The sequence below is a fragment of the Chionomys nivalis genome, chromosome 1 (assembly GCF_950005125.1).
Source record: "Chionomys nivalis chromosome 1, mChiNiv1.1, whole genome shotgun sequence".
NCBI lineage: Eukaryota > Metazoa > Chordata > Mammalia > Rodentia > Cricetidae > Chionomys > Chionomys nivalis.
The window spans coordinates 2768074-2792014 of NC_080086.1; the positions used below are offsets into that span (position 1 = coordinate 2768074).

The 23941-nt window shown below is 43.9% G+C and overlaps 1 protein-coding gene across 2 annotated transcripts in view; it reads right to left on the reverse strand.

The window, feature by feature from the left end:
* The window catches only part of Ccdc91 (coiled-coil domain containing 91), a 194140-nt gene that overhangs the window by 63545 nt on the left and 106654 nt on the right, over positions 1-23941 (reverse strand). For both annotated transcript variants that reach the window (XM_057786769.1, XM_057786777.1), the window contains exon 8: positions 7154-7261. In XM_057786769.1, coding sequence (XP_057642752.1) covers positions 7154-7261 — 108 coding nt within the window. The remainder of the gene's footprint in view (positions 1-7153; positions 7262-23941) is intronic.

Consider the following 23941-nt stretch of genomic DNA (forward strand, 5'->3'; position numbering starts at 1 on the left):
AAATATTGTTTATAAATGTTCTTTTACATTTAAAGGGGGATATGATATAGGTATGAATAATTTGCATTGCTATGGATTTGAAGGTCAATTTTGTTATATGTATATGCATATTTCTAATCTTGATTAAGGTATTGTGATTGTATAGTTCACTTAAAAATGTAATGTATATAGGTTGTTAATGGATAATTATCAATAATAGTCAAGTTTGTAGTCATGTTAGTTAGATTTTTCTAGGTGTGCATGCATATATTTCAGACAGGCATTCATCATATCTTTCAAAGGCTAGAGAATATGGTATTTTAAATGTTTTAATAACTTAGGGTTTTTCATGACAATGAGACACTCTGCTCCTGGCAGCACCAATCTACTTTAAGAAGAAGATGGGCATCGAAGAGGCTCCTTATGGAGTTTGTTAGACATTTGGGCAAGAAACTGCTCTTGCCTGGACTGTTGCATAAAGTGGACACAAAGAACCCACAGAGAGAGGACTGCTGAACTTGCCTAAAGGTGAGATGATCTTTCGGGGTTCCTGATTTATGAAAGAGTCTGTGAGACATTCTGCAGGACACAGCAGATAGTGACTGAACTGCCTTTGAAATTTTCTGCTTTATGGAAAAGTCTCTGGATACCATGGGCCTGTAGGCCGAAGATGGATGCCCATCAGAGAAACTTTGGGTGACTGTCCAGGCAGCGAGATGTCTCTGTCATTTCTAGAGTTTTGAAAATTGCTTACTTTTTGTTTGCTTAGGTAATACTGTATTCTTCTGGAGTCTTTGATGGAGTTGAAGAATAGATAGATATAGTTTTCCATTGTTATGATAAAAGATAAAATAGATATAACTGTTTTGTTATATGTGATTTTGCTATGTTAAAGTTAAAGCCTTCCTTTTTTTGTTTAAACAGAAAAAGGGGAAGTGATGTGGGAGTGTCATATCAATCTGTTGATTTCATTGGTTAAGTAATAAAGAAACTGCTTGGCCCTCATAGGTTAAAACATAGGTGGGTGGAGTAAAGAGAACAGAATGCTGGGAGGAAGAGGAAGTGAGCTCAGACTCGACAGCTCTGCTCTCTGGAGCAGACACCATGCTCCCCTCTCCCCGGCAGATGCAATGAAGCTCCGACCCAGGATGGACGTAGGCTAGAATCTTCCCGGTAAGCGCTCCTTGGGGTGCTACACACATGAATAGAAATGGGCCAAGCAGTGTTTAAAAGAATACAATGCGTGTGTTGTTATTTTGGGTATAAAGCTAACCATGCGGGAGCCGGGCTGTGGGAAGAGGCCCGCAGCTCACTACTACAGGAAGGAAAGAAGTAAAGACACACGAAGGTGAGTTTCTAGGTAAGGATGATTTAAAAGAACTGCTAGTGCTTCCAGACAAATTATATCACACCTTCACAAGAGAAACAGGAAGAAGTTGTTGTTTGAGGTTAATTATATAAAATATATTGAGGATTTTATCAAAATAGGTTTTTTGGTATGTAATGCTGGGAACCAGATTTGCCATTTATTGACCATAAAATACGTCAAAAATTAAAGTATGCTAAATTTATTGAAAAAGAAACACACCTCACATATTGATCAGAATTACTGCATATAAAAACAGATGTTTCAGAGCAGATATTTTGGGTAGTGAGTGATCTTCAACTCAAATTTTTATCTGTACTAAAATGTAATTTTAGTATACAATCAGCTTACTTAACACAATTTACATGTGCAAAGATAATATTTACATATTTACACATTTATGTGTGCAAAGATCATATGAGAAACCATGTCACAAATAGTATTTTACATAATATTACCAATATATTTATAGTTATTTCATAGCTAGGCACTTACTAACAATAACATGCTTTAAAACACTCATTTCAAAATTCACTTTACAAACAAATAATATTTTAAGCTTATTCCTAAAGAGAGCCTAAGAAATGAGGGTAAACATTGACTGGGAAAAAATAATTTAAGAATCTTCAAACACAAGTAGAAGCCAGAACGTATTATAGGTTCAATAATAAGATGCAACTATATGCTTCCTACAAGAAACTCATCTGAAATAATTAGAGGAAAATTCATCTAGAGTAAAAACATAGAGGAAAACATACCTAACTAACAACAACAAAAATAAAAGTGGGTTATTTGCATATCTCATTGCAGGCAGTATCAGCAGAATAAGAGCTGGACATGTCATAGCATAAAAGGCCAACTACATGGGGAGAATGTAAGACTTCTCATGTGTGTGCCTCAGCTGTTTGTATGCCAAAAGTCCTAGAAAAGGTTAAGACTTGACAGACAAGCACAGAAAACTAGGCAAATCTATAAGCACAGTCAAAGTTTTCAGTATCTTCCTCTTAACACTTGTCAAGGCAGGCAGACAGGAAATTATAATACTCAAGTCCTGAACAGGACAACCAAAAGACTTATTTAAATGAGGTCATCAAAATAAAAATAAAGTCTACACATTCTGGGCCATCAAACAGACCTTGAAAATATATCAAAACCACATAAGTATGTTTTCTCACTACACCAGAATAAAACCAATGAAATAAATATATCTGCAAAACATCAATATCTAGGAAAGAAACAAAATACTTCTAGACCCAACTACAGAACAAATTAAAGTCATTCTAATTGAAAGTGAGAGCATGATGTTGGAAATGAACCCCTGCCCCGGGAGCAGATCCCCAGAGCAGTTAACAAAGATGCACTAATAGTGACCTCCAAGTGAGAGCCCTACCTGGAATACCTAAGTGAATGCAAACTGGCATCCAACTAAACCTGAAAAGTTAAATAGTAAATTTTAGAGTAAAAATTAGCTACACAAAAATAAAAAATAAAGAAGTAAATAATAAAATTAAAAAATGGAAGTCAATAAAACCAAGTTTCATCGGTTGATTCTTTGGGAAGTTCTAAAATATTGATCAATCTCTAGCAGATCAACAAAGAAAATAAATCATGACAAATTACCGATATCTGAACACAAGAGACTTAACCAAAATGTTCACATCACTAAAAGGACAATAAGGGAATGTTATATAAAGCTTAATCACAAATATACTTATCCAAAAAAAATATTGTAGTCAATTGATTAATAAAATCCAACATCTATTTCTAGAATACAAGCGCCTACTAGAAAGCAGCTCAGGTTTGTAGAGAGTGCTACCAAGGGCAGCCACAGCCAGACTTACACCCAAAGGTCAGAACAACAGTACTTTCCCGGGGCAGCACGCTCAAAGGCCACGCAGTACCTTCCCCATCTACTTTATACCACATAACTTCAATTGGCAAGATGAAGAGGGGAAGCCATTGAAATGGTCTGAATGCCAGCAGTCCCTGGGTGGTGGCACTGTCTGGGGAGGTTTAGGTCGTCTTTGCTGCAGGAAGTGTGTCAGGAGTGGGACAGGCTTTGAGAGCGTAAGAGTTCCTCCATTCTCGGTCGGCTCTGCTTTGTGTTTAGGGTTTGAGAGTTTGGTGAGTTTCCCACTGCAGCTGCTAAGCTGTCCTCCACCACAGACTCGAAGCCCGAATGAGCTCTTCCTCCTATATACTGCCTTGGATGTGGTCCCTCACAGTGGCGGGACAGCAGCCATGACAGTGTCAAGGACAAAAGGAAGGATGCAAAACGTCTTACTTATACTCAGAAATCCCAGGGTTCTTTCCAGAAAACCTGCTAAAACTGAGAAGCAATATTTGATCATTACAGGTTGGAAAACTGAAAACAGGGGAGGGGATGGTGACTCAGCTTACCAATAATGAAAAGCTTGAACTGAAACCAGCGTGCTAGTCCTACTGAAGAAGTGGGGCAACAACCTAATGCCCTGAACAGGCAGTGATGTGCCCTCCTCATGTTCACACACGAGCATGCCCAGTCCTGTTCATACACAGGCACACCTAGTCCTGCTCACACATGGGCACACCCAGTCCTGCTCACACAGGGCACACCCAGTCCTGCTCACACAGGGCACACCCAGTCCTGCTCACACACACAGGCACACCCAGTCCTGCTCACACTGGGTACACCCAGTCCTGCTCACACCGGGTACACCCAGTCCTGCTCACACAGGGCACACCCAGTCTTGCTCACACATGGGCACGCCCAGTCCTGCTCACACACACAGGCACACCCAGTCCTGCTCACACACGAGCACACCCAGTCCTGCTCACACCGGGTACACCCAGTCCTGCTCACACAGGGCACACCCAGTCCTGCTCACACAGGGCACACCCAGTCTTGCTCACACATGGGCACGCCCAGTCCTGCTCACACACACAGGCACACCCAGTCCTGCTCACACACGGGCACACCCAGTCCTGCTCACACCGGGTACACCCAGTTCTGCTCACACAGGGCACACCCAGTCTTGCTCACACACACGGGCACGCCCAGTCCTGCTCACACCGGGTACACCCAGTCCTGCTCACACATGGGCACACCCAGTCCTGCTCACACCGGGCACACCCAGTCCTGTTCACACAGGGCACGCCCAGTCCTGTTCACACAGGGCACACCCAGTCCTGCTCACACATGGCACGCCCAGTCCTGCTCACACATGGGCACGCCCAGTCCTGCTCACACCGGGTACGCCCAGTCCTGCTCACACACGGGCACACCCAGTCCTGCTCACACAGGGCACACCCAGTCCTGCTCACACACACCGGCACGCCCAGTCCTGCTCACACATGGGCACACCCAGTCCTGCTCACACCGGGTACACCCAGTCCTGTTCACACACGGGCACACCCAGTCCTGCTCACACAGGGCACACCCAGTCCTGCTCACAGACACCGGGTATGCCCAGTCCTGCTCACACAGGGCACACCCAGTCCTGCTCACACATGGGCACGCCCAGTCCTGCTCACACATGGGCACGCCCAGTCCTGTTCACACAGGGCACGCCCAGTCCTGCTCACACAGGGCACGCCCAGTCCTGCTCACACATGGGCACGCCCAGTCCTGCTCACATACGGGCATGCCCAGTCCTGCTCACACACTGGGCACACCCAGTCCTGCTCACACCGGGTACACCCAGTTCTGCTCACACAGGGCACACCCAGTCTTGCTCACACATGGGCATGCCCAGTCCTGCTCACACACACCGGCACGCCCAGTCCTGCTCACACACGGGCACACCCAGTCCTGCTCACACACGGGCACACCCAGTCCTGCTCACACCGGGCACACCCACTGCAGCCAAGACATCACACCCCAAGCTTAACTCAGTCCTCATCAACATGCCAGCCTGCTTTGTTATAAAAACTCACAGGGCTTAACAATGTTACTCAGAAACCTCGGGCATCAGATATCAAGTAGCCACTTGGTTGGCTACAAGAACAATGTGGAGGGCTTTGCACTTCCTGGTTCAAGGCCAGTAAGACACCCATATAAAGAAAACACAGCATCTGCCCAGGTTGGGAAACCAGACAGACAGAGGGCAGTTGAGTCCACATACACATGGTAACTGTTTCTGACAAACACATACAGGAGATCCAGATATGGAAGATATTGGACAAGTTGTGTATTGGGGTGGTTTGAGTGAATGCCCCCCACAGGCCCATAGGGAGTAGCTTTATTGGAAGCCTAGCAGACATGGCTTTGTTGGAGAAAGTGCATCACAAGAGGTGGGCTTTGAGGGTTCAGAAGCTGAAGCCAGACCCAGTGACTCGCTTGTCCTTCCTGCTGCCTGAGGACCCAGACAGAGAACTCTCAGCTACTTCTCCAGCACCATGTCTGCCTGCACGCCACCATGTTTCCTGCCAGGATGACAATGGACTAAACCTCTGAATTATAAGCCACTGCCAGTTAAATATTTTCCTTCATAAGAATCACTGTGGTCATATTATGGTCTCATCACAGCAATAAACCCTAAGATATGTATTGATAAATTAAAAAAAGAAAACAGTTTGATTTCAAACAACACATACATAAATCAGTTTAAACTGTTAGATTTCAATATACTTATATACTCCCAAATTACAGAACATCTAAAAGAAAATATTTTGGGGACTGAATTAGGTAAAAGATATTTATATAGAAATTGAGACAAACATGAACACAGGTCACCTCTGGCAGGTGTCAGACCATGTGGGAAGTCCTCTATGCTCTGACCCATGGCTGATGGGGTTTGTTTCAGGCACCCTCAGCCCATCATAACATGGATAATTTCCTCATGAGAATTCTAATACAGTGTACAGGAATACAGACAGCTGTCATTTGGCTTTCCCTTTAGTAAGCAGAGCAAACTATACTAAAATAGTAAGAGTCCAAAGAGACTATATGCTACCCGAAATGATACTCTGGCCTCGATTTTCTCTTTTTTCTTTTATTGTTTTTAATTGTGTGTATGTGTGTGTGTGTGTGTGTGTGTGTGTGTATACACGTGTGTGTGTACAGGTGCTTGCAGAGGCCAGAGCTATTGGATTTCCTGGGGCTGATATTACAAGTGATTACAAATTTGAACCATTTGGAGGGCAGAGGCAGAATTTTTTTTTTAACAGAACAGATTTCTATTTGAGTCTAGCTTATCCACAAATCTCCACCAAATTCTATACTTTATTTCCTAAATTGCAGTCAATTTTCTTCCTATTCTATTTAACAAGCCTTTAAAAAAGCTGCTTCTATTTCCATTTTATTAAGTTTTAAGTTATAAAGCATTATAAGAAGTGTTTTACACACATTATTGACTATTGTTAAGGATGGCTTAATTAATGCAGTGTATCGGTTTGGCTTTTAAAGACAAAGTTCAAACAGAAATTAGTACTTGTACAAAATAATCAAAAACTCCAGAATGCACAGGTTACTTCCCTGTTAGTGTAGATATATTCTGTTTTTTCTCTGTTTATTTTCCAATTTTACAACCTGAACGTCATTGACAACAGCTGTCACAACAGTCATTCAGACTCTGAAGCAATCCACAATCTGTTTGCTTCTGCGACTTTGTGAAGCTTAATTTAACATGGAAATAGAAACACGAGGAATCACGGATTAGGGGAAACGCACGCAGTGTGGGCCTGTGCCCTATCCTGAGTCCTGAGTGTCATAAAGTTATCAAGCTCTGTTTACTCCAGTGAACTGTTCCTCCAAGCAGGCAGCTGACGGGGTGTGAAAGGGAGGCAGAGGGAGCGCTGGCGTGTGCAGAGTGCATGGTCAACCCGTACCTGAGCGTGGAGCAGCTCCTCACACCTGTGAGCCTGTTTCTCGATTGCAGACACGTACTGTTTCTCGATGGCATCTAGCTGCTGCTTAACTGAAGACTGTAGAAGTGCCTACAAACAAGCAAAAAAAGAAATTATTTGGCTCCGACAGTCCCTGGAGCTGGCCCCTGGCGTGCCAGTGTCTGACAGCTCGGCATCTCAAGCAGGGCGAGCTGCACTCTGGAACCCACATGCACGACAGTGGGGCACTGACACGGCACATTAAGCGTCTATCTTTAGGTTTTACTGCTGCCGATACTATACTTTTTTGGCTCAAATTCTACACACCTTCTCCTTAAAAAAAAAAAAAGTCAAGCCATAGAAAATGATAAAGAGGGTAAATATCTCTGCTAAGTAGAAATTCCGTTCAGTAGAGACCACACAGGATGAAGAGCAAATGAAAGCTGATGGGGGGGGGGGTGGAGGAAGGAAAAAAAAGCCAGACATATTTCACTGGCTGACAAAACTCCACATCCTCTGGACACACTGTAGTACCCATGGGCCAAGCATGATCTTCAAGACCACAAGGCAAGTGGAAGCAGATGGCGGCTGAGCAACCGAGACACTAAAGCCTGCCCCCCAGGATGCTCATGCCCCTAAGATGAAAGGGTGGGGGTTAGGTATGTGTAAGTCAGTCATAAAGCGGTATTCATAAAAGGTAGCAGGGCTTGTGAGACGAAACTGCATAGCGTGGACTCCGGAAGCCCGGAAGGGGACATACGATGTTACCGCTCCCAGAAAGTCCAGTCAGCCAGTGCTGGTGCCAATGTACCCCTTCGGGGACATGTTCACAGGACTGCCAGCTTTTCCCCTTTCTGTTCTCAGCTCTGTGCGAGTCTACCATATTCCCATGATATCTATGCGCTATTTATAGACTCTAACATCCAAACATGCACAGGGCCCCTCAGCACACGCTCCACTGTTAAACCTATGGTATAATAAACTACTCGCAGGCGGAACAGCAACTCAAGGCAGACACATCTTATGGGAAACAGACCTTTGGCATATTTGCCAGCAAAAGAAAAGCGAGCCAAATCTCCTAATCTTTGTTTTGAAAATAGACTTATTCAGCTGGAAACAACAGGCATCAAAATCCTAAATAAACAGGCAGGCATTTTTTTTTTTTAAGAAAACTAGAAATATTTTTTAAACCTCTGGATAAGTCTCAGATGCTCAGAGAACTGGCTCTTTTGCAATGGGGGTTGCGAAGGTGCTGTCCTAGCCACACATCAGGTCCTGGCCGAGCAGAGGGAGGGAAAAAGACAGAGTGTTCACCCGTGGTGAGACTGCTCCAGAAGCCGCCTCAGTCCTAAGCTGAGAACCTAGAGAAGCGAAAGGAGTGATGCACAGAAAAAGCAAAATTAAGCCTCTGCACGGGACTAGAAACATCTAATTTTCCTATGGCAAAATTTAGTACTTTTTTGTTAGCTTAAAAAATTATTTTTGGTGGTTAGTTTGAGGCAGAATCTCATTATTTAGCCTTAGTTGGCCCGGAACTCACTCTATAGACCAGGATGGCTTTGAACTCACAAAGATCCATCTACCTTTGTGTTTCAATTGCTGGGCACACTCGGCGTAAATATTTCTAGTTAAAGAATGACACAGACCATTTTCTTGAATAATTGAAGGTCTTTCATAAGGAATGCCTTCTGGTTTTGAGATGGGGTGTCAAGTGGCCCAAGCTGCCCTCAAACTCGCTATCTGCTAGGTTATACTCCTGTCCCTACCCCCCAAGTCCTGGGAGGACAGTGTATATCCCCATGCCTGGTGAAACTGTCATTCTCTTCTGGAAGCAGAGTGTAACAAAACTGTTTAATTCAAGGAGTTGCTTTCACCTCCCTACTTGCTGTGGTCCCAAGCTATCCCAAATGCAAATGGCTCTTGACTTCTAGTCAGTTATGTTCTTAGTCTGTATGTTCCCACTATGGAGACGTAACCTGAACAGCCTCCGGAGTCACGCCAGCCCTCGCCCTTTGAACACTAGTCGTTGAGGATGGGTCCCTCAAGAGATGTTCAGAGAGAAGAAGAAAAGGCCAACATCCCAGCCGTATGCACACAACCTGCTATCTGCAAGCGAGGAAGACGGTGCACATTCCATTTTAAAGACCCCAGAATGTCGAAAGACAGAAAGCAAGCACTCTCTGATGGGTGTGCGTGTGTGTGTGCATGCACACGCGTGTGTGTACAGCAAGGCCTGCCAGTGGGCTCGGGTGTGTGTGTGTGTGCGTGTACATCAAGGCCTGCCAGTGGGCTCGGGGTGTGTGTGTGGGGGGGGGCAAGGCCTGCCAGTGAGCTCGGTGTGTGTGTGTGTGGCAAGACCTGCCTGTGGGCTGGGCACAGCAGCTGGTATGAGGAAGCCAGGCCAGAGTAGAGGCAAAGGCAGGGAAGTAAAGGTGGGGCCATGCAGGCAGGAGACCTGGGAGCCACAGCAAGCCCTGACAGACCTCCTCAGTTTACTCAATGCTGGGATGGTTAGTGCCTCAGTCCAGGAAAGTCCCCAAAGCCACCCTCCCATCTCAGTTTTACACACTGTGGACACACAAAAACATGCTCATAGTAGCCAGTCATTTTCTGGCTTCCTGTGCAATCATATAAAACAATAATCATCTTGCTATGTGAAACACACATGGATTTTAAGTCAAAAAAGGTACATTAATATTAACATTCCTAACCTGTCTTCTGTAATTGTATTTATAGATAACTGCATGGGACAAAGGCTACAGTCTAAATTTAAGATTTCCAATTCATTTTGGCTCCTGATTCAAGTTCAAATGTGCAGTCCCTATGACCCTGTCAGGAAAAGGCTATTCTGACCCCATATGCTCACCTCTGGGGAGAAGATGAGAGCCCCACCTCAGGAGTGAACACCACGTGTCTGGGGAGATTCTATTTCCTTTTACAAAAAAGAAAAAAAAAAACAAACCCTATTGTCTTAAGTGTTTTAACAACTCAATTGAGACATCAAAGGTTTCTCGTTTTTTTCCTTATTTTAAAAGAGTGCTGGCAAGGTCACACAGAGGCTGCAGGGGATGCCTATATCTGGGGAGTGAGGAGAGGGCTGGCATCCAGGCTTTTCTGTAGCCTGAGGACCAGTGCCGCATTAATACACAATTCAGAAGAGAAATCTCAGCTGATGGGCGTCGATCTCAGTGGAACTCAATACAGTCTAGCCATGTTATAAAGTGCTTTGGGGGCTGTGATGGCCAAAGCAAACCTCCAGGACAGAGGGAGAGTTTCCTGCTGGCCTTGCCGCTGTAGGATTCTAGTAACATAAGAGCTGCTACCTCAAACACCACACACGTCTCCCAGAGAAAATGTCTTTTGTGCCATGGACAACACATTAAAATTAAGAAGTTTCTAAAATTAAGCACACCACAGAGGCTGTGCGTGTCTGCCTTCCAGATACTTCAACCTTTTGAAAAGCTGCCACACGGGCCAGCCTCTCTCTCTGATGCCACAGCCTGGTCCTTGTGACTGGAGTCACAGCTATGGCTTCAGCTCAAAGAACAAAGAGAGGAAAGGAGAGTGGTTCCTGCCTCCTCGCGAGTCCCGGGAGGATGAGATGGAGCACTCGGTGACTGGTGCAGGAAGCCGGAAACTGGGGGTCACCTAGGACAGCTCAGAACATCAGGACAGGAGGGCCTGGCTTTTACTCCTCCTCCACCTGTTTACCTGCATTTATATACAGAGGGCCCCTGTGCCCCAGTATCAGCAGTGATAACTGGGAAGAAATGCAGACCCTTCCCCCTTGGTGACGATGTTCTCTTTTATAATGGCAGTGGCTTTGCTCTTATTGATGACATTCTAAAATGGGATTATTCTAACAATTTCCTGATTGTTTTGTGTTTTAAAGTCCTCACTGTGTATACATAAAGTAGACTCTTGGAAAAAAAAAACTGGAGTCAACATTACTTTTAGTAGCCCCTAGATTTAAAATCATTACTATTTTTCTTTCCAACTTGGTAGGATCTACTCATGAAGTGCAGGTCTCTCGGGAGAGAAGAAAGGGGGCCTCCCATGCAACCTCTACCAGCGCTGAGAGCTGAGAGGCTGGACTCAAATCAACTCACTAGAGCGGCACAGACACACACCTGCCTTGATGTCTTGTTCATGAGGAGCAAAGTCACAAGACACCTCCACAGGTGGTTTGCAGTCATGAGGTAACAACAGAAGACAGAAGCGACCACATGAGGGGCAGGATCTGAAATCCTTAAGACCCACTGGCTTCTTAGAAGTCAAGAGTTACTCCCCAGAACTCAGGCTTGCCCGGTACGGAGCAGGCCACACAGACGCGACAGTGACACTCGTCCTTCTGTGTCTACACCAGACTGTGACTAACTAGCGAGAAAGAATCTCACTGTTAAACAGTGTGAGGTGGCCTGGCAGCCCTGCCATCAACACACGCTGGTCTTTGCCAACGCTCCCCAAATGGGGGAGGGGCACATGGATCTCCCACAAAAATCACGAAACCAAAGTGTGCTGATAACAGGAAGTGGAGAGGAACCACGGTTGACTTTTCCACTGAAATCCCTCTGCTACACAGCAAGCTGACAACTCTTCACAAATCAGACGGACTTTAAGTTCTAAAAAGGTAGTTACCTGTTTTCAAATTTTCAAAATTATTCTGTGTATGTAAGTATGTCCAAAAATAACAGTAGCTTTGGTAAGACAAACCCTTTGGTAATATATAATTATATACACTGTATGTGTGTATACATATGTATATATATATAATTGTGTGTGTATATATATCTATATATATATATATCTATAAATACATATAATTTCATGTTCTCACACTGGGAATACACAGAAAGCTAGCTAGAAAGTAAGACCAAACTCAACTCAGCCTTTCTGATCTTGACGGTAAGCTACACTAGTTAGAAACAAGACAGAAAGTTAAGAGTTTCTTGGATCATTAGATCTCTCTCTGTCTTTCCAGACTCAGAGTCTATTACACATATAAAGAACAAATTTAACTCCTCTATATATTGATCAAACAGGCGAAAAATTAAAAAAAAAATACATTCTTAAATATGGTCGCCTTTGCAGACCTGTCTATGAGCACGCCCTCCGCACTCAGGAATTCAATTTAGAGTGAGATGTCAAACTCCTGTGACCTTTTCTCTCCTGGCGGCAGCCATGGCACCTGTTCCATCACACTGAATGGGATGCTGTTGTCAAACGAGTGAATGCACCTGTGTTACAAGCATGTCCATTCTTTGTCCACTCACTGCTTCTCGGGCACTTTCTGAAGGCCTTGATCCACAGACCCGCATGAGTGAGAGCCAAGACTGCAGGAATGACACAGTGCACTGATGGGGTTGCCGGGGTACGTTTTGACGGATGTCACTGAGCAGTTGCTTCTTCTCAAGCATGAGCTGAGATGGACACTGCTGGACCAGCTCGGGTTTCAGGCGGTCCACTCCACCAGAACACGCCAGGTTTCAACCATGGGACTGAGGAAAGGAGAACAGGACCTGTGGATTCACTGCCCTTCTAAGTCTCTAAGAGCATTTGCAGGGAAATAAGCAGAAACTGGCATCCTAGCCTATCAGATGCTCAACACTGAACAGCACTTAACACTTTGATTTGTACAGTGAAGGCTCAGTGTGGGGAGAACAGGTGCTGTGGACTCAGGGAACAAGAAGCAGATAAATGTGGGTCATTCTCAAATTTATTATACTGGGGTTCTTTCTGGAGAAGATCAGCGAAGGAAGGTGAGAGAGGGAGGAGGAAGGAATGGAGAAAGGGGGGGGGGAGAGCAGTTAGGGGAGGAAGGAGAGAGTGAGAAGGTTGGTGTCTTCATCCAGAAGTCTCCCTCCTGCCCCGCTGCCAAGGGGCTACTTACCAACCACACAGGCCAAGCCTTCTCTATAAAAGAACAAGGTTTCTTCCAACGCTCCCAGTGTCCTTTGGTTTTGGCCTGGCTAGAAAAGCCACGAGAAGAGCCTGGCATGTGGAGCTCTGGCTCAGTCCTGCAAACTCAGAGGCACAGGAGAGCCATTCTCAAGCACTCAACCTCCTTCAGACTTCCAGTGAGGCTGAGCTTGGTGGGAGGGACGGGGAAAGACAGGCCAAGGCCCGAGTCCCGTCCAGTCACTTGTATCTAGCAGCAGGCTGTTGGGCCAGACTTGGCTGGCAACAACAAACAATGTTAGTGTCCAGGAAAAACCTGATCACATGATAAAACTTGGAATTTAAAAGAGTCCCTGCTCAATCAAATAGCTAAAAGCTATAAATTTATTTCATACCTTTGGAATAAGAGAATGGTGAGATTCAAATAAAAGTATCCTAAATTTTATTTTTCCCATCTTTGGATGAAGACCCAGAAACATCTAATCAATGGAAATTACCCAACAAAGAGAAAACAAAGTTGTTTCTCCAGTTAGAAAAGAGCTTTATATAATATGAAGTAACTGTACACCCTGGGAAAAAGTCTCCTAAATGCAATATCTTCCCCCCTTACTAATGGTACAGTCATCTCAAGAGCTCAAATAAAGCACCAGCTAGTGGAGATCTGGAAAAATGGATGTAGCAATCATGTGATTCTCTAGGCTGGCACACAACTGGCACTGGCTGGAGAGAATTCAATGCGATGCTTACCAACAGGAATTTAAGGCATATTCAAACAAACAAACAAAAGGCAAAAGACCAATGCTCTCACAAAACATGGTTTAGTTACTATGGGAAACTGCAATACCAGACTGAGTTGAGATTATTCCAGGACAACTTTATGTAGCAACTGTAGTGGCATATCATATCATCTGTATTTTAATAAACAAGGCTTGCCTGAAGATCAGAAAAGTAAAACAGCCACACTGGCCAGCCTTACAGACCATGCAGCAATAACACACACCTTTAATCCCAGTAGCCACATAAACTTGCTATAGAAACCAGGCAGTAGTGGTGCACGCCCTTAATCCCAGAACTAGAGAGGGTTATAAAACGGGAGGAGACAGCTCTCAGGCTCAGTCCCATTCTGCGATTCCTGGAGGTAGGATCACCATTTTGGACAGAGGTTGAGGTAAGAGCCAATGATTGGCTGCTTTGCTTTTCTGACCTTCAGGTTGAACGCCAATTTTTGTTTCTGGGTTTTACTAATCGTGCTTCAAGCAACCTCACACCACTTTTCTGTTGTTAAGCAGCAGAAAGGCCTGTGCCTAAACTTCAGTGCATCCACTCAGTGCCTGAAAAATGAAGGGAGTGGGGTGCATCAGAATATTTGCATCGCAAGAAAAAGATTTCTGCCCATGTCCTGTTTCTCATTAAGTAGTCCAGCATTTACAGTTCATGTACTCAGTAATAAGTGAAGCTTGGCTTCTGTATTACAGACAGAACTAAAGGTGGACATGGAGTTGAGCTTCAAAAATAAAACGGTAGGAGAAAAGTGGCACTGTGTGCCCATGGGGAAGACATCTTCAAGTGTGTAGACACCATAAGGTAGGTGAACTATCTGGTTGGTTGGTGGCTGCTTGGTTGATGAGTTGGTTGGCTGCCTGACTAGCTGGCTGGTTGGATGATTAGTTGGTTGGTTGACTGGCTGGCTGGCTGGTTGGTTAGTCAACTGGTGGGTGGGTTGGTTGGTTAGTTGGTCAATTGGTGGGTTGGTTGACTGGCTGGTTGGCTGGCTTGTTGATTTGGACATTTGTTCTGATACAAGATTTCAGTAAGTAGTCCAAGTTGGCTCTGAATTCACTATGCAGCTCAGTTTGGCCTGGAACTCAACAACTGTCCTACCTCGGAATCCTGAGTGTTCCTACACCCAGTGAGAAAATGAGTTTCTTAAATGACTGCTTCTTGGCCAAGTGTAAGCCAACAACAAACTGGGGAGGGAAAAGGTACCAGTACTGGAGGCATAAAAATTGTCCCTGATGTTTGGCCAGCATCTCATTTTCATGTCACAAAAATAAAAAATGATACAGAAAATGTTGAGCCACTCACAAATAAGCCAAAAAATACAACACACTTTTACAGTTATAACTTTTTAGGCATTATCTCTGAAGAAATACAAAAACCAAACTGTATTTTCACATATGAAGCAGGTAAAAAGTCAAGGTTTTAATACTTCTGTCGAATGTGATCTGAAATATGACTAAACCTTTTAATTAAAAGATATTAAATGTTTTTGGGTAGGATGCAAACCACTGAGATAGCACACTGTCCTCTAAATCTTTTAAACAATAGCAAAAGAGTGTACTTTAATTCCAAAATTAAACAAGGCGAGCTAGATAAGAAAATAACTTATAAACCTCTACAGAATGAAATTCTAAGTCTGTATTTAAGAATAGCAAAAGAAAAGTCTTTTACAAAATGACCGCTCTTTAAGTAAATCCTATGCTAAGTTTAAGTTAAAAACAAAAAAATAATGTGGGAAAGGGTGGGGCTGCAATTGAAAAAAATATCCTCTATATAAGTAGCAAAACAAAAATTTTAAGCAAAAGAACATGTTCAGATCTTACTTGTGTCAATATGGAATTTTTTAATGAACCAAGCTCAAGTGAGATAAATAAAAACAGCACGCTGGACTTGAGTGGCTCGAGAACTTCCCAACACTATTAGAACAAGCTAGAGATGGATGTCAACACACTGAGTCAACTAAGTACTTCCCTGGAAAATTCTTCCCAAGAGTTACTTAGGGAAAAAAAGAAAAACTGTTTCTGAGGTGCGGTTAGCACTGAAAATTACCTTACCTCCAGCACTGGTGGGCGCTGTGTTAGACTGAGGTGTGAAAAACCGGGAAGAGAGCAACAGAAAGCAGGAGCTCTGTGCAGAAGGTGCTTTCTCTACAGACAAGTCGAGACAGACACCACACAGTCCCTTTGTGTCAGTAAATGCAGTCCTTTTTCCATGCATGACTTTCCTTGGTTCTCCCCTGGGCTGGTACACTGGTCCTTCTCCATAAAGAGCTCTCTGACTCCAAATAACACAAGGCTGGAGTTTGTTAGAAACCATCTTTGTGTAAATCAAATCCTACTCGCTGAGCTACAACTAAAACTCAAATGTTTCTTTTCCCCTTAACTCTCAAGAACAAGGATTAGTTCTTCCTATATTCACTTTCTCTGAATTTATCCCGTTGTGAAATCACATATGTATATGCACACATGTGTACATACAAGTGGACGCATACCCTTATGGTTTCGTCAACGGGATAAAAACACAGAAAATAACAACAGAAAGCTGAAGCCAAACCCAGTCACAGACAAGTAAACACAAATGGAGACAGTCATGGCACACAGGTCCTTCGGGGAAGTAACTTTGAAAGAAAGACACAGGCCCTAGCTACACCTACTGGTTTAGTTTCCCAAGAAGATACCCACCCCAGAATATGTGCCTCTGACAAGCAACACAAGGTATTTATCATGCCCTATAAAATCTGAGAACCAGTGTCACGGTGCTCTGATTCACAGACAACTGCTTAGGTCACCTTCAAACAAAAGCACAGGGAGCATGGCCACTTGAGTTAGGAAAGGCAGGCATGGTATCAGTGTCCCTGGCAGAGGTTCTGCGCTTCTCAGAACCGCTGGTCCCGAGGTAGCACTCCATCAAGACAAAAGAATTCCACAAGTACCGAATGAGCAAATGATGAGAAGCTTTTCTGCTGCTCGTGCTCAGCAATCTCAGGTACCAGACTATAGGGCCTTTCAGGACTTACATTCGCTCCACTGTGCTAGATCCTGAGAGAAATGACGTTCAAAGTCAGTGCATAATTCATAATAGCCAGGGCCTGGAAACAAAAGATGACCCTCAACAAATAATGGATTTTAGCAATGGAGCTATTACCCAATTGTTAAAACTAATGCCATCAGGAACTTTGAAGACAAATGGATGGAACTAGAAAAAACAATCATCCTGAGTGAGGTAACCCAGACCTAGAAAGACAAACATGGTGTGTACTTACTCATAAGTGAACACAAGCTGTGAAATAAAGGATTATCATGCTACAATCCACAGACCCAGAGAAGCTAGACAACAAGGACGGCCCAGGGCGGGACATGTGGATCTCCCAGGGATCGGGAAATAGAAGAGATCTCCCAGGATGACTGTGGGCAGGCAGGGATGGAAACATGAGGGATGGGGTGGGGGTGGATGGAGGGGGTAGTACTGAAAGGGACTGACTGGAAAGAGGGGGCAGTTTGGGGTCAGGTAGAAACCTGTATGAGGGAACCTCCAAGGAATCTATAAGAATGGCCCCTTGTAGCTAAAACTCCTAGCAATAGGGGACACATACCCTGAATTGGCCATCAACTGTGATCAGATTGGTGACTACCCCAATTGTCATCAGAGAACCTTCACTGATGCAGGATTTCCCCTTTGTATGCTCTGAATACAATTGGTTAATTAATAAAGAAAACTGGCTTGGGCCGATAGGGCAAAAGAATAGAGATAGGCAGGGAAAACTAAACTGAATGCTGGGAGAAAGAAGGGCAGAGTCAGAGAGAAGCCATGGAGCTGCCATTGGAGACATACGTGCTGAAACTTTGCTGGTAGGCCACGACCTCATGGTGATGCACAGATTAATGGAAATGGGTTAAATTAAGATGTAAGAGTTTGCCAATAAGAAGCTAGAGCTAGATGAAGGTTCTAAGGTGATATGCAAGATATTCATCAGTATAGGATAGGGTCATTTCAGATCCCTCTCCTCAGTTGCCCAAGGTACTAGCTGGGGACATCTCCCTGGACACCTGCGAGCCCCTCTAGAGTCAAGTCTCCTGCCAACCCTAAGATAGCTTGATGGAGGAAGGTCATTGGTTAAAAAATAAAGAAACTGCTTGGCCCTCATAGGTTAGAACATAGGTGGGTGGAGTAAACAGAACAGAATGCTGGGAGGAAGAGGAAGTGAGCTCAGATGCAGGGCAGCTCCTCTCAGAGACAGACTCCATGCCTCTGCTCTCCAGGGCAGATGCGATGAAGCTCTGACCCAGGATGGACGTAGGCTAGAATCTTCCCGGTAAGCGCACCTTAGGGTGCTACACACATTATTAGGAATGGGCTAGTCTAGGTGCGAGAGTTAGCCGAGAAGAGGCTAGATATAATGGGCCAAGCAGTGTTTAAAAGAATAGTTTGTGTGTTTTTATTTCAGGGCATAAGCTAGCCAGGAGACCGGGAGCTGGGGCGGCAGTAACACAGCCCGCAGCTCCCATTACAGAATGGCGCCCGACGTGGTAGCAGCAATTTCTTGGGTCTGCTCTGCTTGCTAGAGGCAAGCAAGTGCTCTCATCTACGAGAGGCTTCCTGACTCAGCTTTAGCTGCAAAACCCTGCAGCTCATTAAGAGGTCCTGCCACGAAACACTTAAATGGTATTGATAAAAGCTGGCTGCATGCTTGTTTGTTTTCAGCCGTAGCAGGAAAAAAGTTGTGCTGTTTTATTTAAAATGCTAGCTTTCTGGGCCGTCCTGCCAGGGCAAACTCTGACTGTTTGAGGCAGGAGGGCCGACTACAGAGAAAGGACTTGAGTGTTGTCTGTGGATATAGTGTTGCAGTTTGCTTGCTGGCAGGGACCTTGAAATACCTAGAGTTGTGGTGATAAACATGGCTACAGCCGGTACCTCAGCCACAAGGCTGGAAAGCTTAGGAATGGGCTGGATCCAGCCGTCAAAGCCACAGTTTTAGTCCTACTGATATTGCGTGGTAAATTATAGACTCATGTGGTCACAAAAGAGACATATACAGTAAAAGAAAATTCAAAGTAGAAGATATATCTAAATGGTTTACAGTGTGTTAAAAATATATGCAGGCTAAAAGTTAAAGTTCTTAAAAGTAAAAAAAAAACAAAAATAAGGAAGAAAGAGAGTAGTTGGGTGTGGTAGTACACACCTTTAATCCCAACACTTGGAAGGCAGAGGGAGATTGACCTCTGTGAGTTCAAGATGTGGTAGCATAGATCTTTAATCCCAATGCCTGGGAGGCAGAGACAGAAGGATCTCTGAGAGTTCAAGGACAGTCTGGTCTACAGAGTTATTCCAGGACAAATATATACAGAGAATATAAAATAAAAGTAAAAATAAACAAAATAGAGGTTAAAATAAAGCACACAAAGATGGAAAATACACAGAGAATCTTGATACTGTATGCTATTATGCTTTCTTTGAATTGTTTGAATGCTGAGGAAGGAGCAACAGCTGCTAAAAGATATTTGTTTATAAATGCTGCTGAACTAATCCAAGATAGATATTTTGAAAATACCTTGACTTTAAAATTTGGATCTAAGGACATGATGCTTTGGAAAGGAGTTTCTTCTTTTGTTTTCACAGAGGATGAGACCCTGTGGATTATTTCTATTCCAATATGGTATGGTAGATCACACCCTCCTGAAAGGTTGCTGTGAACACCTTCAAAAAATTACTTCACTCAATTGACGACTGAGATTAACCTAGCACACAGGTTATACCCTGAAATATCTGATTAACAGCGCCCCCATTCAGCAGGAAACAGTTTGAAGAGAAATAACTACGTCCATATTCCCAAATATTGTTTATAAATGTTCTTTTACATTTAAAGCGGGATATGATATAGGTATGAATAATTTGCATTGATATGGATTTTGCTTTAGTGATTTAAATTTAAGGTCAATTTTTTATATGTATATGTATTTCTGATATTAAGGTATTATGATTGTGTAGCTCATGTAAAAATGTTATGTATATAAGTTGTTAATGAATAGTTATCTATAATAGTCAAGTTTATAGTCATGTTAGATTTTCTAGATGTACATAGATATATTTTAGATAGACATTCTTCATATCTTTCAAAGACTACGGAATATGCTATTTAATGTTTTAATAACTTATGGATTTTCATGACAATGAGACACGTCTGCTCTTGGCAGCACCAATCTACTTCAAGAAGAAAGAAGATGGGCATCGAAGAGGCACCTTATGGAGTTTGATAGCCATTTGGGCAAGAAACTGCTTTTGCCTGGACTATTGTATAAACCAGACACAGAGAACCCGCAGAGAGAGGACTACTGAACTTGCCTAAAGGTGAGATGATCTTTTGGGGTTCCTGATTCATGAGAGAGTCTGCGAGACATTCTGCAGGACACAGCAGATAGTGACTGAACTGCCTTTGAAATTTCCTGCTTCATTGAAATGTCTGCTGGAAACTATGGACCTGTAGGCCAAAGATGGATCCCCCAACGGTACAGAGGAACTTTGGGTGACTGTCCAGGCAGCGAGATGTCTCTGTCATTTCTACAGTTTTGTAAGTTGCTTACTTCTCATTTACTTAGGTAATATTATATCCTTCTGGAGTCTTTGATGGAGTAGAAGAATAGATATAGTTATAGTTAATAGTTTTCCTTTGTTATGATAAAAGATAAAATAGATATAAATACTGTAACTGTAATTCTTACTTGATAACTGTTTTGTTATATGTTATTTTGCTATGTTAAAATTAAAGCCTTCCTTTTTTTTTTGTTTAAACAGAAAAAGGGGAAATGATGGAGGAAGGTCATTGGTTAAAAAATAAAGAAACTGCTTGACCCTCATAGGTTAGAACATAGGTGGGTGGAGTAAACAGAACAGAATGCTGGGAGGAAGAGGAAGTGAGCTCAGATGCAGGGCAGCTCCTCTCAGAGACAGACTCCATGCCTCTGCTCTCCAGGGCAGATGCGATGAAGCTCTGACCCAGGATGGACGTAGGCTAGAATCTTCCCGGTAAGCGCATCTTGGGGTGCTACACACATTATTAGAAATGGGCTAGTCCAGGTGCGAGAGTTAGCTGAGAAGAGGCTAGATATGATGGGCTAAGCAGTGTTTAAAAGAATACAGTTTGTGTGTTGTTATTTCGGGGTATAAGCTAGCCAGGCGACCAGGAGCTGGGGCGGCAGGAACGCAGCCCACAGCTCCCACAACAATGGCTCCCTTAATTAGGATATATATTTTTCTTCTTCCGTATCCACCCTTCCTATATCCCAACCATTCCATTCCCCCAAGCTCCCCCCATCCTCCCCTTCTCATGTTTCTCACCCCATTTCCCCTTAACCCCATGCCACCTCACCCGCAAGTGCCCAGTTTTTGCCCAGCAATCTTGTCTACTCCCCTATCCAGGCGGATGACTATACGTTTTTCTTTCGGTTCACCTTCTTATTTAGCTTCTCCAGGATCACAAATTATATGCTCAATATCCTTTATTTATGGCTAGAAACCAATTATGAGTGAGTACATCCCTATCACCTTAGAACCTTCATCTGGCTATGGATCGAGATAGAGACAGAGACCCAGTTTGGAGCAACGGACTGAGCTCTTAAGGTCCAAATGAGGAGCAGAAGGAGGGAGAACATGAGCAAGGAAATCAGGACCACGAGGGGTACACCCACCCACTGTGACAGTGGAACTGATCTATTGGGAGCTCACCAAGGCCAGCTGGACTGGGACTGAATAAGCATGGGATGAAACTGGACTCTCTGAACATGGCGGACAATGAAGGCTGATGAGAAGCCAAGGACAATGGCACTAGGTTTTGATCCTAATACATGAACTGGCTTTGTGGCAGCCTAGCCTGTTTGGATGCTCACCTTCCTGGACCTAGATAGAAGTGGGAGGACCTTGGACTTCCCGCAGGGCAGGGAATTTGGACTCCTCTTCAGTATCGAGAGGGAGGGGGAATGGAGTGGGGGGAGGGGGAGAGGAGTGGAGAGAGGGGGAGGGGAGTGGGAAACGGGGAGGAGGCGGAAATTTTAATTAAAAAAGAATAAAATAAATAATAATAAAAAAAAGAAGCTAGAGCTAATGGGCCAAGTAGTGATTTAATCAATAGAGTTTCTGTGTGATTATGTTGGGGCTAAGTGGCCAGGGACTAACTAGCAGTCTCCTCTAACATTTCATCCAGTAAATGATTGAAACTTTGTAGGGACCTACGGCTGTAGCATTGGGCTAAGCTCAGGGAATCCTGCTGAAGAGAGGGAGGAAGAATTGGAGGATGGGTCACAGATATTACAAGGGAACCCACAGAAACAATTACTCTGGGCTCATAGGAGCTGACAAAGTTTGAACCAACAGCCAGGGAGTCTGCATGGGACCAACCTAGGCCTCTATCTACATATACTGAGTAGCTGGATCTGCTGTGGGACTCCTAGCAATGGGAGCAGGGTACAAATTTTGGTCACTACAAAACCTTCCTCGGAATAAATGTCTACAATCTCATGCAGAATCCCCATAGACAACATAAGGTGAAGCATCTGGCTTATTAATATAGAATGACTTTAAACCTACATGGTTTGCCTGTGTTCTTAGGATCACAAGAATCCAGAAACGTTGAAGAGTATATTAGAACTTTCGCTTCTTAAAGTTCCCGATACGACAGCTTATTTTTATATTAGGTTAAACAAAAACAAACAAACCAACCAAGAAGTCATGCTAATCCAGTGACATCCTACCCAACTGGCCAATAAACAGAGAACAAAAGACTGGAATAGTCAGCCCTAACCCAGATTCATATCACACTCCTTTACCCCAGGCTCAGGAATCTGTGAAAAGGGGTAGCAAAGATGTTAAGAGCCAGAGGGGGTGGGTGACTTCAAGGAACTGCTTTCTAGACAGGACAGTGCAGAAGCAGGAAGAACTCGCTGAGATCTTGTCAGCTCAGGGCAGAGGGAATCCCAGCAGAGAAGAAAGGAGATGGGCCCTTACCAGCCGAGAAGCAGCTAGCATCTGACAACTGCTGGGAGAGGAGACTAATGGCGGCAGGCTGGTGGGCTGGCCACACACCAGCGCAGGTCCAATCTCAAGCCAAGCCAGCCACACAAACCAGACTCAGTGGGGAGGAGGGAGGGAACAGGAGGAAGCTTTGACGGACACTGGTGAGACTCTTGGAGGGGCAGAGCACACCACAGAGACACTCACAGGGTTCTCTAACATTCCAATCTCAAAGGAAACACTGACAACACAGCCTAGCTACACTCGTGTTTCTAGAGCATCTGATGGAAGAAGAGTCTACAGTCTCAACGTATCTGTGCTGTTTCTCCTGGGGGACTCAACCCCCTTGTGCTGGACGAGGAGTTTACCAGAGAGTCGGTGAGGAAGAAGCCCATGGACACAGCCCACAGCAGTTCAGGGGAACAAATTTATGCTGTCTGAACAGAAACTCACTATCTAGGATATGACAAATTCAATGAGGCCATTTGACTAATTCCCAACTCTTCATTAAATCACGATGGAGCAGGCTGGAACTTTTCAGTCCTCCTTGAAGGACAAGACGTGACTATGATAGATAAGCAGATACAACGAGCAGGTCTCAGCCAGGCTTCTTCAGAAATGGCATTGGCAAAGAGTATTATGAAAATGCATATGATTTATTATCTCATTAATTACCAGTGTTGAGAATGATACAAACACGCTTGTTGAAGAAGGAATATTGTGGAGCTGGAGAGGTGGCTCTGCAGTTAGGGCATTGGCTGCTCTTGCAGAGGCCCAGGACTCAGTTCCCAGCTCCCACATGGCTGCTCACGGCCACCTGCAGCTCCAGTTTTAGGAGATAGGTGGCTGTCTTTTGGTAAGTTTCATACCAACTTTACTATCTATCACTGATATGACATTACCATAATCTGTTATTACTTAATTATACACAAATCTTTTAGCTAATTTTTAAAAAGCATATAAGTTTTTCAAATTCATTTAAATATTATAGCATTTTTCCTATAACAGGTAAAGCCACATCAGAGGTAGAGACACCAGGCAATTAACTCATTATATAGTGTTTTGCATTACACTTCACCTGCCGATAGTCTCAAATATTTTGAGGTTCACAAG